This window comes from Cornus florida, unplaced genomic scaffold, assembly GCF_030987335.1.
Source record: "Cornus florida cultivar Cherokee Brave unplaced genomic scaffold, ASM3098733v1 CherokeeBrave_3.0.0_Hap2_Chr05, whole genome shotgun sequence".
Lineage (NCBI taxonomy): Eukaryota > Viridiplantae > Streptophyta > Magnoliopsida > Cornales > Cornaceae > Cornus > Cornus florida.
Genome location: NW_026775575.1, coordinates 57,786,798 through 57,800,694, shown reverse-complemented (window position 1 = coordinate 57,800,694; position 13,897 = coordinate 57,786,798). Strand labels below are relative to the sequence as shown.

General features: G+C 34.2%; 2 protein-coding genes and 1 long non-coding RNA gene across 3 annotated transcripts; 2 read left to right on the top strand and 1 right to left on the bottom strand.

Moving 5' to 3' along the window:
- Positions 1–393: 393 nt before the first annotated feature.
- Positions 394–1,068, top strand: LOC132309322 (F-box protein At5g07610-like). The gene has a single exon (XM_059807636.1). The coding sequence runs from the start codon at positions 394–396 to the stop codon at positions 1,066–1,068; it is 675 nt and encodes a 224-aa protein (XP_059663619.1).
- A 772-nt stretch (positions 1,069–1,840) lies between these two features.
- LOC132306553 (uncharacterized) lies at positions 1,841–4,170 on the bottom strand. The gene is made up of 3 exons (XR_009482041.1): positions 4,022–4,170; positions 3,758–3,870; positions 1,841–2,147 (listed from the first exon to the last, which is right to left on the bottom strand). It is a non-coding gene; the product is annotated as an uncharacterized LOC132306553 (long non-coding RNA).
- Positions 4,171–4,446: 276 nt separating this feature from the next.
- On the top strand, positions 4,447–5,640 carry LOC132309321 (F-box protein At5g07610-like). The gene has a single exon (XM_059807635.1). The coding sequence runs from the start codon at positions 4,447–4,449 to the stop codon at positions 5,638–5,640; it is 1,194 nt and encodes a 397-aa protein (XP_059663618.1).
- The last annotated feature ends 8,257 nt before the right edge of the window (positions 5,641–13,897 follow it).

Below are 13,897 nucleotides of genomic sequence, written 5' to 3'. Positions count from 1 at the left end.
GCTGAAATCTGTCTTTCGATTCAAGTCGGTGTCGAAAACATGGTTCTCTCTAATCTCCGGTCTTTCCCTCTCCTCTGGCGACAGCGTCAACAACGACAATCCCATGATCCCAAAATCTCCGGTCTTTTCTTCACCTCTGTATCCCGAAAGCAAATCAAATACATTCCTCTCAAAGACACAGATGATGTTGGAAAAAGCAAGTCATTAGCTTGCTTTCCCAATATGTATACTGTCGATATTACAATCATAGACTCCTGCAATGGTTTTCTACTCTTGTGTTTAAATCCAAACCATATGTCCCGATCTTACCAAGTTTACAATCCTACTACCAAGCAATCCCGGACGCTTCCCTCGCCCATTTCCCTTGCTACATATCCTCCTGACCCTCTATATATGGCTTTTGATCCTTCCAAATCAATTCATTACAAAGTTGTTTTGCTCGACAGATTACGCGAAGACGATCATTTGTATCAAATTCATGTTTATTCGTCAGAAACCAATGCATGGGGGAGACCCTCTGGTGATCATTATTCTTTCTCCTCAGTGGACTTGGATAATGGAGTCTATTGCAATGGTTCAATACATTGGATTTCCTTCTGGCCAGATGAACCTTCCAAATACTTTGATGTTGATCAAGAAAGATTGTTTCCAATGCCATCTTCACCATTTTTCTGGCATTTCGGGGAGTCTAGAGGTCATCTGTATCTTACTGGGCACAGTGTTTTTGGAACCAAATTTGATATTGAAGTCTCAGAGATGGAAAGAGATTACTCTAAGTGGTCATTGAAGTATCGAATTAACTTTAACATGATGCTTAATTTTGTATCTAAGGAGATGATCGCACCGCGAACACTGTCTGTGCTTGGCTTAATTCATGGAAAAGATGAACGAGATGTGTTTTTGGTGTGTTTTGTGGGCACCAATATGATCATCTCCTATAACATCAAAAATGACACATTTAAGAAGCTTGATGATGTAGTACACCATCCTGGTTCTTCTTCCCAGGAGCTTAGGCAGTATAAAAGCTGCAGGGTCTATCGATACATTGAGACACTCCTCTCAGTTTGACCAACAGTACATTTTATTTTGATTGGGTGTTTGTTTCAGTGTTTTGTAACCTTAACTTCAATCTTGCAATCTATTTACTTTACATTAATAGCTTGGCCTACTATTTACTTTTTATTGTCTCATTGGTGGGGAAGAAAATCTTTTCTTTATCTACTACATCAAGGATTATGCTTTTAAAAAACTTCGGGTTTGCATGATTTGTAACTCTGAAAACAATTTTTAAAAATTCATAACTATTTTTCAGAAAATAATTCTTAAGAATTTAGAACAAAAAACAGTTTTCAGATAATAATAAAAAGAATTCATAACAGCAAATATTTTTCAGAGAACAATAAAAGACAATTATCTGAAAATAGGTCTTTTTATAATTGAATTTTTAAAAAATTGAACCAAGTAGATTTTTTTTTTTGTACAGTTTTATGATAAAAAACTATTATTGGAATTACAAGCCATGCAAAGGCCGAAAGTTAATGTAAGCAGGTTAATGTTATATTATAGAATAAGAATAATTAGTGCAGTGTTAACCATTTCCAGTATAAAAAGAAAATACAAAAAACAATTCGGGGAAAAAAGTTACTTAAAATAAGAAAATGGAAAAAAGATCACCCCAGTTGACCATCACACGGTGATATCCATTCCTTCAAAATGACAGTATTACCCTCGGAGGAGTCCAAAAATTTCTTTTTGCCCCTTTCTCGACTTCGATCCTATCCCCGAACAACAATTTGATCATTTTGACCATAGTACCCCTGTCCCGACTCACAAGCATGAATAAATAATCAATTAACAAAGTCTTACATTGGATTTACAAGGTTAGGATGCATTATTAAACATTCCTTCGTTTCCAAAATTACAACTTTGATAATGAATAAGTTTAGTTATCATTACATGCTCAAGATACATCAAAAGCAAACCCAATTGAATATTGATATACTTTTGTGATCCTTAAGGTCCTAAATATAATACTATACAAATGATCATCATTAACTATGCATTAGTTACAAAATTATCGGAAGATGCTCCCGTCAATCTTAACTATACTTGTGAGGATCCGTCATCAATAAAATCATTGCCGTGACCTGAAAAATGTTAAAAGAAGCGGTGATCACGGAGACTCAGTAGAAGATGCCTAAAGCGCTAACTACTATTATTTTTATTTTTATTATTATTACTACTACTATTATTCTTATTGATATAATTATTAGTATTATTATTATTACTATTTTTAGTATTGTTATTATTATTATTAGGCCAAAAAAAAAATTAGAACTTTGGTTAATTGCAAGATGCCTTCGTGAAGGGCATTATTGGTATTTTTCAATTCTGATATCTTATAGCTTTTACAATAAATAAATAAGTGAGGGTAAATAAGTAATTTTGACCCTCAAAAATTGACATCCTTCCCCGCGGTTACCCGCCCTGCCCCGCCCCATTTTTTGCTATTTTGGGGGACCGTTTAGCTAATTTAGGCGGGGATGGTTTGATATATCAAAAACCCATGCGGGTTTGGTGTGGTGGCAGGGGGAGGTCGCCCCGCCCCATTTAGATATAGAAATTACTTAACTACCCTTATTTGATTATTATATATATTTATTATTTCCCATTAGAAACCCTAGGTTTTCTTAACTCTCTCATTCACATCATTACTCTCAGCGGTGCCTACCCATGTTGAAGAAATTGTGCAACTATGGAGACTCATGAAGAAACTTATGAGAAGATTGTTTTGAAATCTAAATTTTCTGATAATTTTTTGCCACTATGTAATGAACTATCTTTTTTTTTTTTTTTTTTTTTTTTTTTTTTTAATTAAAACTCTTTTAAAAGTCAATTTGGAACAATGTAATTTGGCTTGTTTTGTTTTGGTATGTTATTTTTTTATGAAATTGCTAGTATAGAATATTTTTAATATTGAAGTAACTATTTATTGCCCATTTTTTTAATGAATCTTTTTAATAATTATATAAATTTTAGTTGATAAAAAAATTAAATGAAGGAGAAATTTTGGTCTTAAAGGGGGTAGGGTTTTTAAACGGGCAGCGCGGGTACCCACAGGGTAAAAATGTTAAGCGAGGGCGGGAATGGGATGGAAAGTCCCCTCCCTTTTACGGTTTTGGGCGGGGACAGGGGCGGGGGTTTCTAATTAGTTACGGGGGCGGGGGGTGTACACTCGCCCAAACCCGTCCCCGTTGCCATCCCTACCTGATGGGGTCATATTGTAACTTTTTGATAGATTAGGGTGTCATATGTAATAAGAATAATACAAGGGGTTTTACTATAATTTTAAAATAGTTCAAGGAATTTACATTATATTTTTGCCTAATTAATTTGAGACATCCGATGGTGGAACAGACACAATGTAATAAGAATAATCCAAGGGGGTTTACTATAATTTTAAAATAGTTCAGGAAATTTACATTATATTTTTGCCTAATTAATTTGAGACATCCGATAAAGGAGCCAGTGGTATGGGTTTTGTACTTGCCAAAACGAGAATCTAAGCTGTGTAAAATAAAATAAAAATAAAAAACCCTTAATTTGGCACTTTTAAATCTGAGCATAATTTGATTATTACCTCAACCCCCGTAAGGGATGATTGAATGTGAAAATGCAAAAAATTATGAGGAAAAGGGGTATGATTGCTGCTATTGTGAGATTGGAGTGGACTTAGGGAGAGGAAAAAAAAGAGTACCTGCCAGAGATACTCGATCGCCATGAAAGACACATGTAGAAAGGCAGACATTTCATTCAGCTTTTGATAGCAATCACACACTGTGACACACACAAAACCCTAGCTACTTTTCACTATTGGAACAAAGGTAAAGGCCCGAATCAAACGAATCAAAGTTAGAACAAATCAAATGAGGAGATGAACGAAAACGAAAGAAAGAAACATCTATAAAAGATCAATTCATGCAAAAGGAGAGAGAAGAGAAGAGAGAGAGAGGAAACATACCTTGTCACCTGAGGCGACAGCGGAGGCTGCGCCCTGCGGAGTGTCAAAGCAGATTGTGTCGTCTGAAACTTGCCCTAACTTTATTTTTATTTTTTATTTTTTACATCCAGGCCCTCTAAAATCTGAGGCCCAAGGCGACCGCCTTGGTCGCCTTGGGCCAGGGCCGGCCCTATATATATCATAATAATTCCTAGGTTTCCAAATTGTAATTTTTGACAATATCTCAGCCACCACCTACCCCACGCTCTTCTATTCTGGTTAGATCTGCCGGTTGCTGTATTGTCTATTCCGATCAGCTTCGCCGGCGTTCTCTCGGTTTCTACACTTTACCGAATTGTATTAGGATTTGTTATTTTGCCTATATAGGTGTTTAAGTAGAACCATCCAAAGAGAGGAACAAGTCTGAAGTGAATCCAACTTTGTTGATGGGTTTGAGGATTAAAAGGTGCCGGAATGCACAGAGACGGTCTGCCGCTGCTGAAATCATTGGCAGTAACGGGGACCTGGTGGTGGAGATCCTTGTGCTTCTGCCGCTGAAATCTGTGGTTCGATTCAAGTCCGTCTCGAAAACATGGTTCTCTCTAATCTCCGGTCCTACTTTCCCTCTCCTCTGGCAACAGCGTCAACGACATTCCCATGATCCCAAAATCTCCGGTCTTTTCTTCACCTCTGTATCCCGAAAGCAAATCAAATACATTCCTCTCAAAGACACAGATGATGTTGGAAAAAGCAAGTCTTTAGCTCGCTTTCCCAATATGTATACTGTGGATATTAGAATCATACACTCCTGCAATGGTTTTCTACTCTTGTGTTTAAATCCAAACACTTCCCTGTCCCGATCTTACCAAGTTTACAATCCTACTACCAAGCAATCCCAAACACTTCCCTGGCCCTTTTCCCTTGCTACATATCCTGCTGACCCTCTATATTTGGCCTTTGATCCTTCCAAATCAATTCATTACAAAGTTGTTTTGCTCAAGAAATTACACAAGGGCCATCGTTTGTATCAAATTCATGTTTATTCGTCAGAAACCAATGCATGGCGTAGACCCTCTGGTGATCATTATTCTTTCTCCTCAGTGGACTTGGATAATGGAGTCTATTGCAATGGTTCAATACATTGGATTTCCTTCTGGACAGATGAACCTTCCAAATACTTTGATGTTGAACAAGAAAGAGTGTTTCCAATGCCATCTTCACCATTTCCGGAAATTGATGGATTCTGGCATTTCGGGGAGTCCAGAGGTCATTTGTATCTTACTGGGCGCAGTGTTTTTGGCACCATATTTGATATTGAAGTCTTAGAGATGGAAAGAGATTACTCCAAGTGGTCATTGAAGTATCGACTTAACTTTAACATGATGCTTAATTTTGTATCACAGGAGATGATCGCACTGCGAACAATGTCTGTGCTTGGCTTAATTCATGGAAAAGATGAAGGAGATGTGTTTTTGGTGTTATTTGTGGGCACCAATATGATCATCTCCTATAACATTAAGGATGACACATTTAAGAAGTTTCATGATGTAGTACACCATCCTGGTTCTTCTTCCCAGCAGCTTAGGCAGTTTAAAAGCTGCAGAGTCTATCGATACATTGAGACAGTCCTCTCAGTTTGACCAACTGGGTGTTTGTTTCAGTGTTTTGTAACTTCAACTTCAATCTCGAAATCTATTTACTTTACATTAATAATCTGTTCTACTATTTACTTTTTATTGTGGCTTGTGTTCAAGTTTTGTATAATGCATGCCCCTTATTGGAACTGGTTTGCATAATACGAAGTAAATATTGAAATTAACAGAGGAAATTTTATTACCATGAAAGAGAATTCACAATGAAGTCTTACCATTATACCAAGGATCAAGAAAAATGATGAACTCATTCCCTGTACGGATCGGAAATCCCACATCTTGCACCAAAACATCGTTGACAGCAATGCATTTCCTCCATGCAACAGAGCTCGAATTAGATGGAACCCTTTATGCTGACCCTTTATGCTATGTTTGGCAATACCAAATCGACACTTTGAATTTGGAATTGAAAAAAAAAATAATATACTTAAATTTCAAACCCAAAGCATTGATAAAAAAAAAAATAATATACTTAAATTTCAAACCCAAAGCATTGATTTGGTGCTACCAAACATAATATTAATGTATTTCTTCCAAAACCAGGCAGCTACAAATTCTCCTCTCTCTTCAACAAATCCAACACCGTATAACAAATCCACATTATTTAGCACTTTCAAAAAGCTTATCAGTGTAGCAATAATTCTGGTTGTTCCCACCAATTTGGACAGTGTTTGTCCATAAATTTCATTTTATGGTTGTTGTGTTGTAACACCCGAAACAGGGGCTTTGACAAATGATGGTTCGGAAATCCTCAGACCACAACAATAACAATGAATCATGTAACAATCAACCCCAAAATTAATATAACAGACCCTCCATTCATGGCTGGAGGCGGCCCACAAAGGCAGCCTCCTATTGGAAAGAATTTTGCGCAAATTAGTTGATAAAAAATTCGTGGAAAAATTAATTTTAAGCAAAATGGGGCAAACTAAAATTCTTGTGAAATTAGACACAGAATACAACGAGGCTAAGCCAGTCATGGAAGTTGAATGTTTCTCAATTTAATCAGATTTTAGAAGTAAACAGATTATCCAGAATGAGCTGAAATAGACCTTTCAATAAACTTCATTCATTTGAAAAATTTAAGAATCTTATAAAATCAAAGGATTTGGTTTTTAGAAAGTAGACTCCAAGGAATAAAAATATTGAAGGTTTGATCATTTTCAGATGTAAAAATGTTCATCAAATAAATTAAATCTGATTCCCAATAAAAGTCGGACAACAAGCAATGTCAGATTTTTATAGAAATAATTAGTTGTCCAAAGATTACGAAATTTTCCGTAGGACTCTAGATACAAAGGAGAACATGTGGTAAAAATTTAAAAGCATTTGGAGAACTACAACACCCACATGAAATTAATGAATCTCAGCACCCAAAAAAAAAAAAAAAAAAACTATTGTTTGTTCCAAATCCCAAAATCAGGCTACAACTCATATAAAACCTAATCAAAAGTCCATAAAATGTCCACAAATGATATAATTAGAACATGTTTAGTTCAAAATCTCAAAATTACATCACAATTCTCAAAATTTAGTTTTTACAAACATTTAATCAAACACCTTATATACAAGAACATAAATGTCTTCACTAAGTGAAATTCAGCAACTTCAATTCTCAATTTGATCATGGCACCTGAAAAATGGTAGGTGAGCTAGTGAGACAAAGTCCCAGGAGGAAATACACTAACAGGTGTTAAGGGATTTTAGCGCAGAAACAACCGTGAAGAGCATGCTATGAAAATTTGAGAAAATTATATCCATAACAAATACACAATACATGAACCAACACTTTTTTAAACAGATCAATTGCAAGGAAGTCAGCAAAGACGCTTAGAATCAAGAAGGTTTTTAGACAAATAACGAAGCACATACTATTTCCAACAATAAGAGCATTTCCATGGCCACAATGAAAGAAACTATCATGCCCCAAATTTAGATCGCATACCTCCAATCAAGAAATCAATGTGAGAAACAAAGTGAGAAATCCTCAAGATGTTCATGCATATGCAAGTCTTTATACGTGTACTTGATGGAGACAACACAGACTGCTACTTGTTAGACATGGGACCTCTGTAAGGAACGGCATGGATAAAATCAAGAGAGAGTGATCCATCATGCAAACCCCTTACTTTATTTTAATTCAAAAATGGTAACCACCTTCAACTTCCCACAACCACACCCAAAATGTGTGTCAACGATAACGTGGGTCAACATATGTGTTAGAATGCCTATGGCAATATAAGCCAAATCACGTGTAATAAATACACGTGTCTAACATTTTCCAACTTGACCAATATTGACATACTTATTTTCTTTAAAGGTTTGAGAACTAAAGCTTTATTTAAAGAAATTCAGTGTATAAAATCATAAAGGAAATCACACTATAAATAAGTGTTACCTTCCATGTATCATTGTATCATTGTCTTTCTTAGATAATCATCTTTATATGATAGTACTTTATGAATAGTTATTCCAAAAACTATTTAAGGAAGCCAATTTTATTATCCAAATGGACTATCTGTATGAATAAGCTCCTATAAGCCCATTCAGATGTATAATTTGTCATTTATAAACTTTATGTACACTAGCCTTAAGTGACAAATAAATATTAAGAATCATCATAACATAAATGCAATTGCAAACTTTAAAGCATCTCAGTTGTGAGTTTATGCAGCGGAAGATATATGTAAAAAGTTTAAGTTTTTAAGAAAAGATTAAAATCTATGTCTTTCTATTTTAATCAGCTTTACTTAATTTAGCAATTAATTAATTAATCACATGCAAGATAAAAGTAAAGTAAAGTAAAGCAAATAGAGTTTGAGAGATAATACTGTGATTTTTAGCGAGGAAACCCCAATTGGTAGAATAGACCAATTGTTGTGAGAAAAATCTCGTGGACTGTGCAGTGGACTAAAGTAAACTAATCCACTATGTTGGAAATAAAGTACAATGGATTTTCACTCAGGCTCACACCCTATCATTTTACCAAATACTAATTGCTGACAATACTCTGGCTTTGCAACGTCCCGTCCAACAGCTCTTGATTTCAGTCTTAATACTCTCGATCTCTGTAGAAGGATTGCTGATAGATCAAACAACACTCCTTAAATTCTTTGACCCTTTCAAAGTGTAATCGTTTTACCCCTATTCTTCAAGATCTGAATTTGATGTATAAGAAATAGATATGCTTCTCTAATCATTGTAGATGCAATATTCAATGAACTCACTCTTGTGTTTATGTGTATGTTCTAGAAATAAAAACAGAAAAATCAGATTTGATTTTCTACTACAATCATACAAATACATTCCTCTCAACAATGACAATCCCATGATCCCAAAATCTCCGGTCTTTTCTTCACCTCTGTATCCCCGAAAGTAAATCAAATACATTCCTCTCAAAGACACAAATGATATTGGAAAAAACAAGTCTTTAGCTCGCTTTCCCAATATGTGTACTGTCGGTATTACAATCATACACTCCTGCAATGGTTTTCTACTCTTGTGTTTAACTCCAAACTATTTTTCCCGATCTTACCAAGTTTACAATCCTACTACCAAGCAATCACAGACATTTCCCTCGCCCATTTCCCTTGCTACATATCCTCCTGACCCTCTATATTTGGCTTTTGATCCTTCCAAATCAATTCATTACAAAGTTGTTTTGCTCAAGAGATTACGTAAAGACGGTCATTTGTATCAAATTCATGTTTATTCGTCAGAAACCAATGTATGGGGGAGACCCTTTGGTGATCATTATTCTTTCTCCTCGATGGACTTGGATAATAGAGTCTATTGCAATGGTTCAATACATTGGATTTCCTTCTGGCCAGATGAACCTTCCAAATACTTCGATGTTGATCAAGAAAGATTGTTTCCAATGCCATCTTCACCATTTTTCTGGCATTCGGGGAGTCTAGAGGTCATCTGTATCTTACTGGGCACAGTGTTTTTGGAACCAAATTTAATATTAAAGTCTCAGAGATGGAAAAAGATTACTCCAAGTGGTCATTAAAGTATCGAATTAACTTTAACATGATGCTTAATTTTGTATCTAAGGAGATGATCACACCGCGAACAATGTCTGTGCTTGGCTTAATTCATGGAAAAGATTAACGAGATGTGTTTTTGGTGTGTTTTATGGGCCCAATATGATCATCTCCTATAACATTAAGGATGACACATTTAAGAAGCTTCATGATATAGTACACCATCCTAATTCTTCTTCCCAGGAGCTTAGGGGGAAGAATAAAAGCTGCAGGGTCTATCGATACATTAGAACACTCCTCTCAGTTTGACCAACAGTACATTTTACTTTGATTGGGTGTTTGTTTCGGTGTTTTGTAAATTTAACTTCAATCTCGAAATCTATTTACTTTACATTAATAACCTGCCCTACTATTTATTCTTTATCGTGGCTTGTGTTCAAGTTTTGTATAATGCATGGTTATTGGAATTGGTTTGCATAATACGAAGTAATTATTGAAATTAACAGAGGACGTTTGATTACCATGAAACAAAATTCACAATAAAGTTGAGAATCAATTGCCTTGTGCCCCAATCATTAGAAAACATACTACTGCTCACTAACTATGAAAATTTTAGAAGGCAAGACTCAGTATCAGTACATGATTAACTTAAAAGTAAAAATGATCACTGTTTTAGCTGCGACATCAAGGATCACGCTTAAAAAATTGAACTAAGCAGAGTTTTTTGTACAGTTTTCTGATAGAAAACTGTTCTTGGAGTTACAAACCAAGAAAGGCCAAAGGTTAATGTAAGCAGGTTAATGTTATATTATAGAATAAGAATAATTAGTGCAGTGTTAACCATTTCCAGTATAAAATGAAAATACAAAAAAACAATTTAGGGAAAAAAGTTACTGAAATAACAAAAAAGAAAAAAGATCACCCCAATTAACCAGCATTACACGGTGATATCCATTGCATAAGCCAAAAAAGACCAGATGACAATGTTCCTTCAAAATGACAGTATTAACCTCAAAGGAGTCCAAAAAATATCTTTTTGCCCCTTTCTCGACTTCGATCCTATCCTTGAGCAACAATTTGGTCATTTTGACACAGTACCCCTGTCCCAACTCACGAGCATGAATAAATAATCAATTAACAAAGTCATACATTGGATTTACAAGGTTAGGATGAATTATTAAACATTGTTTTGTTCCCAAACTTATAACTTTGATTATGAATAAGTTTAGTTATCATTACATGCCCAAGATACATCAAAAGCAGACCCAATTGAATATAGATATACTTTTGTGATCCTTAAGGTCCTAAATATAATGCTATACAAATGATCATCATTAACTATGCATTAGTTACAAAATTACTGCAAGATGCTTCCGTCAATCTTAACTATACTTGTGAGGGTCCGTCATTAACAAAATCTTTGCCGTGACTTGAAAAATGTTAAAAGAAGGGGTGATCACGGAGGCTCAGTAGAAGATGCTTAAGGCGCCAACAACTATTATTATTATTATTATTATTATTATTATTATTATTATTATTATTATTATTTTTTGGTTACAACTATTATTACTATTATTGTTTTTATTGTGATTCCAATAAATTGATTAAGCAGTGAATTGAGTTAATGGACTATTATTCTTATTGATATAATTATTAGTATTATTATTATTACTATTTTTAGTATTGTTATTATTATTATTAGGCAAAAGTGCAAAAAAATAATAATATTATTATTTTGTTGTTGTTGTTACAACTATTATTATTAATATTATTATTAATATTATTATTAGTATTATTATTATTACTATTTTTAGTATTGTTGTTATTATTATTATTAGGGAAAAAAAAGTTGAACTATTGGTTAATTGCATGATGCCTTCGTGAATGGCATTATTAGTATTTTTCAATTCTGATATCATATAGCTTTTACAATAAATAAATAAGTGAGGGTAAATAAGTAATTTTGACCCTCAAAAATTGACGTCAAGTCACCTGATGGGGTCACATTGTAACTTTTTGATAGATTAGGGTGTCGTATGTAATAAGAATAATCCAAGGTGGTTTACTATAATTTTGAAATAGTTCAAGGAATTTACATTATATTTTTGCTTAATTAATTTGAGACATCTGATAGAGGAACAGTCACATTGTAACTTTTTGATAGATAAGGGTTTGCTATGTAATAAGAATAATCCAAGGGGGTTTACTATAATTTTAAAATAGTTCAGGGAATTTACATTATATTTTTAAGGGTAAAGAGCAATAAACCCCCTCTAACTATTGGCTAAAAACACAAAACCCACCTGAACTAAGTAATGTCCCCTGAACTATTTAAAAAGTGTAATTTAAGGACAAAATCCAAATTTACCGACATCGGAGCTCGCCGGAAATGTTAGATTACAAAATTGTCCTTATCATTTTAGTGTCAAACACCACCTTACAGTACACATTTTATTTTAGTGCCAAATACCAACCAACCAGACGACTACCCAATTAACTCAGAAATCCATCTGAGAAACCATAGCTCCTTCAGCCATTGAGCTCATCCATATTGATGATAAGAAAAACCAAAATTAAAACACATTTTTATTATTTTATTTTTCAACTCATCACATCTTTATCATCTTTTATCTCACCATTATTGGAACCTTTTTGTAATATTGTTTTCTCTGTACAACCCCTAAAAAGCGTAGAAGACATGTGATCAAGAGAGAGATGCGTTGATGAATTTACTTGTCTGCTTGGAATCGGAACCTTCGGTATTGGTTTTGTGATGGGTTTTGGGATTAAAAGTACCATCCAAAGAGAGGAACAATTCTGAAGTGAATTCAACTTTGTTGATGGGTTTTAGGATTAAAAGGTGCCAGAATGCACAGAAACGGTCTACCGCTGCTGAAATCATTGGCAATAACGAGGACCTGGTGGTGGAGATCCTTGTGCTTCTGCCGCTGAAATCTGTGGTTCGATTCAAGTCGGTCTCGAAAACATGGTTCTCTCTAATCTCCGGTCCTACTTTCCCTCTCCTCTGGCAACAGCGTCAACGACATTCCCATGATCCCACAATCTCCGGTCTTTTCTTTGTAAATTATAATAATTCGTGTTAAGCCATTAATCACAAATTTACATGAATCACATATCTTAGAACTTCATGATTTTCACATATCTATAATGCATAAATAAATAGTTAGATATAAATACCTCGATTCATGATATCAAACCTTATTGATATTAAATCTAACTTCTAGATCCTTTAACCACGAACTAATCTGCAACTCTGATCAACAGGCAAACGTGGAAACTGGCTTCTCTCTCTTGGCCTTTTGCACACATAAAACTTTTACGTGTTGTTTCATTAATTGTACATAATTGATGGAGTATATGCACTTTTATAAAGGCAGAGAGATGACCAGTTTTCTTTATAGTAACATAATTCTACTTTCCATCAAAGTAAGGAATAAGAAAGGAAAACATTTCTCCAATAAGTAATTACCAAAAAGGTAATTATAAGTTGACCAAAAATAAATAATATTAATTGATATCTATTTACTTACCCACCAAGTAATATGTCACATGTCCAAATCATGTGGGCCACAATTAAATAAATAATCTTACATTCTCCCACTTGGCACATATGATAATTTCTGTAGTGGTTTAGTAAAATAGTCATTAATGTGCACCATAAATCAGATTAACTTATTAAATTGGTCATCATAAATACCATGGTAAATAAATTATCAATGCGAGTCATGGCGGTTATATATCCTTAAATGACACAGTCCCTTCCATGTACCACAACACTAGTAATCTATTCAACATAGTCTATAAATGAGAAATATCAATAATGATCTAACAATAATGTCTTTTCCAAGACTATTTCTATTACCACTTATTAAAGCAATACGTACATGTACATTAATTAATAGGAAATATCGGAAACACATTTAATCAGCGCAAAATGTCAAATATATATAAGCACTATTTAAGCAATCCACAATTAAAAAATAATCATCATTGACTACATTTAAGACCCATTCTTTCAACATGTTCCATAAATGTTTTGGATGGTAGTCCATTCATTAATGGATTGCAATCATAAGTTGTGTATTTATAATTTCAATAGACATTCGTTGTTTCTAAATATCTTCTTTAATGATAAAATATTTCAACTTTGGAATACCTATCATTTTTCATACAAGAAGACCAACAATTGCAGCATAAATTTTCAGCAATCTGAAAACGGTACCCATAACTCCAAGTCC

Excerpts from the sequence above, each read along its gene's own strand:
- LOC132309322 (XM_059807636.1), top strand. The coding sequence starts at position 394 with ATGGCTTTTGATCCTTCCAAATCAATTCATTACAAAGTTGTTTTGCTC.
- LOC132309321 (XM_059807635.1), top strand. The coding sequence starts at position 4,447 with ATGGGTTTGAGGATTAAAAGGTGCCGGAATGCACAGAGACGGTCTGCC.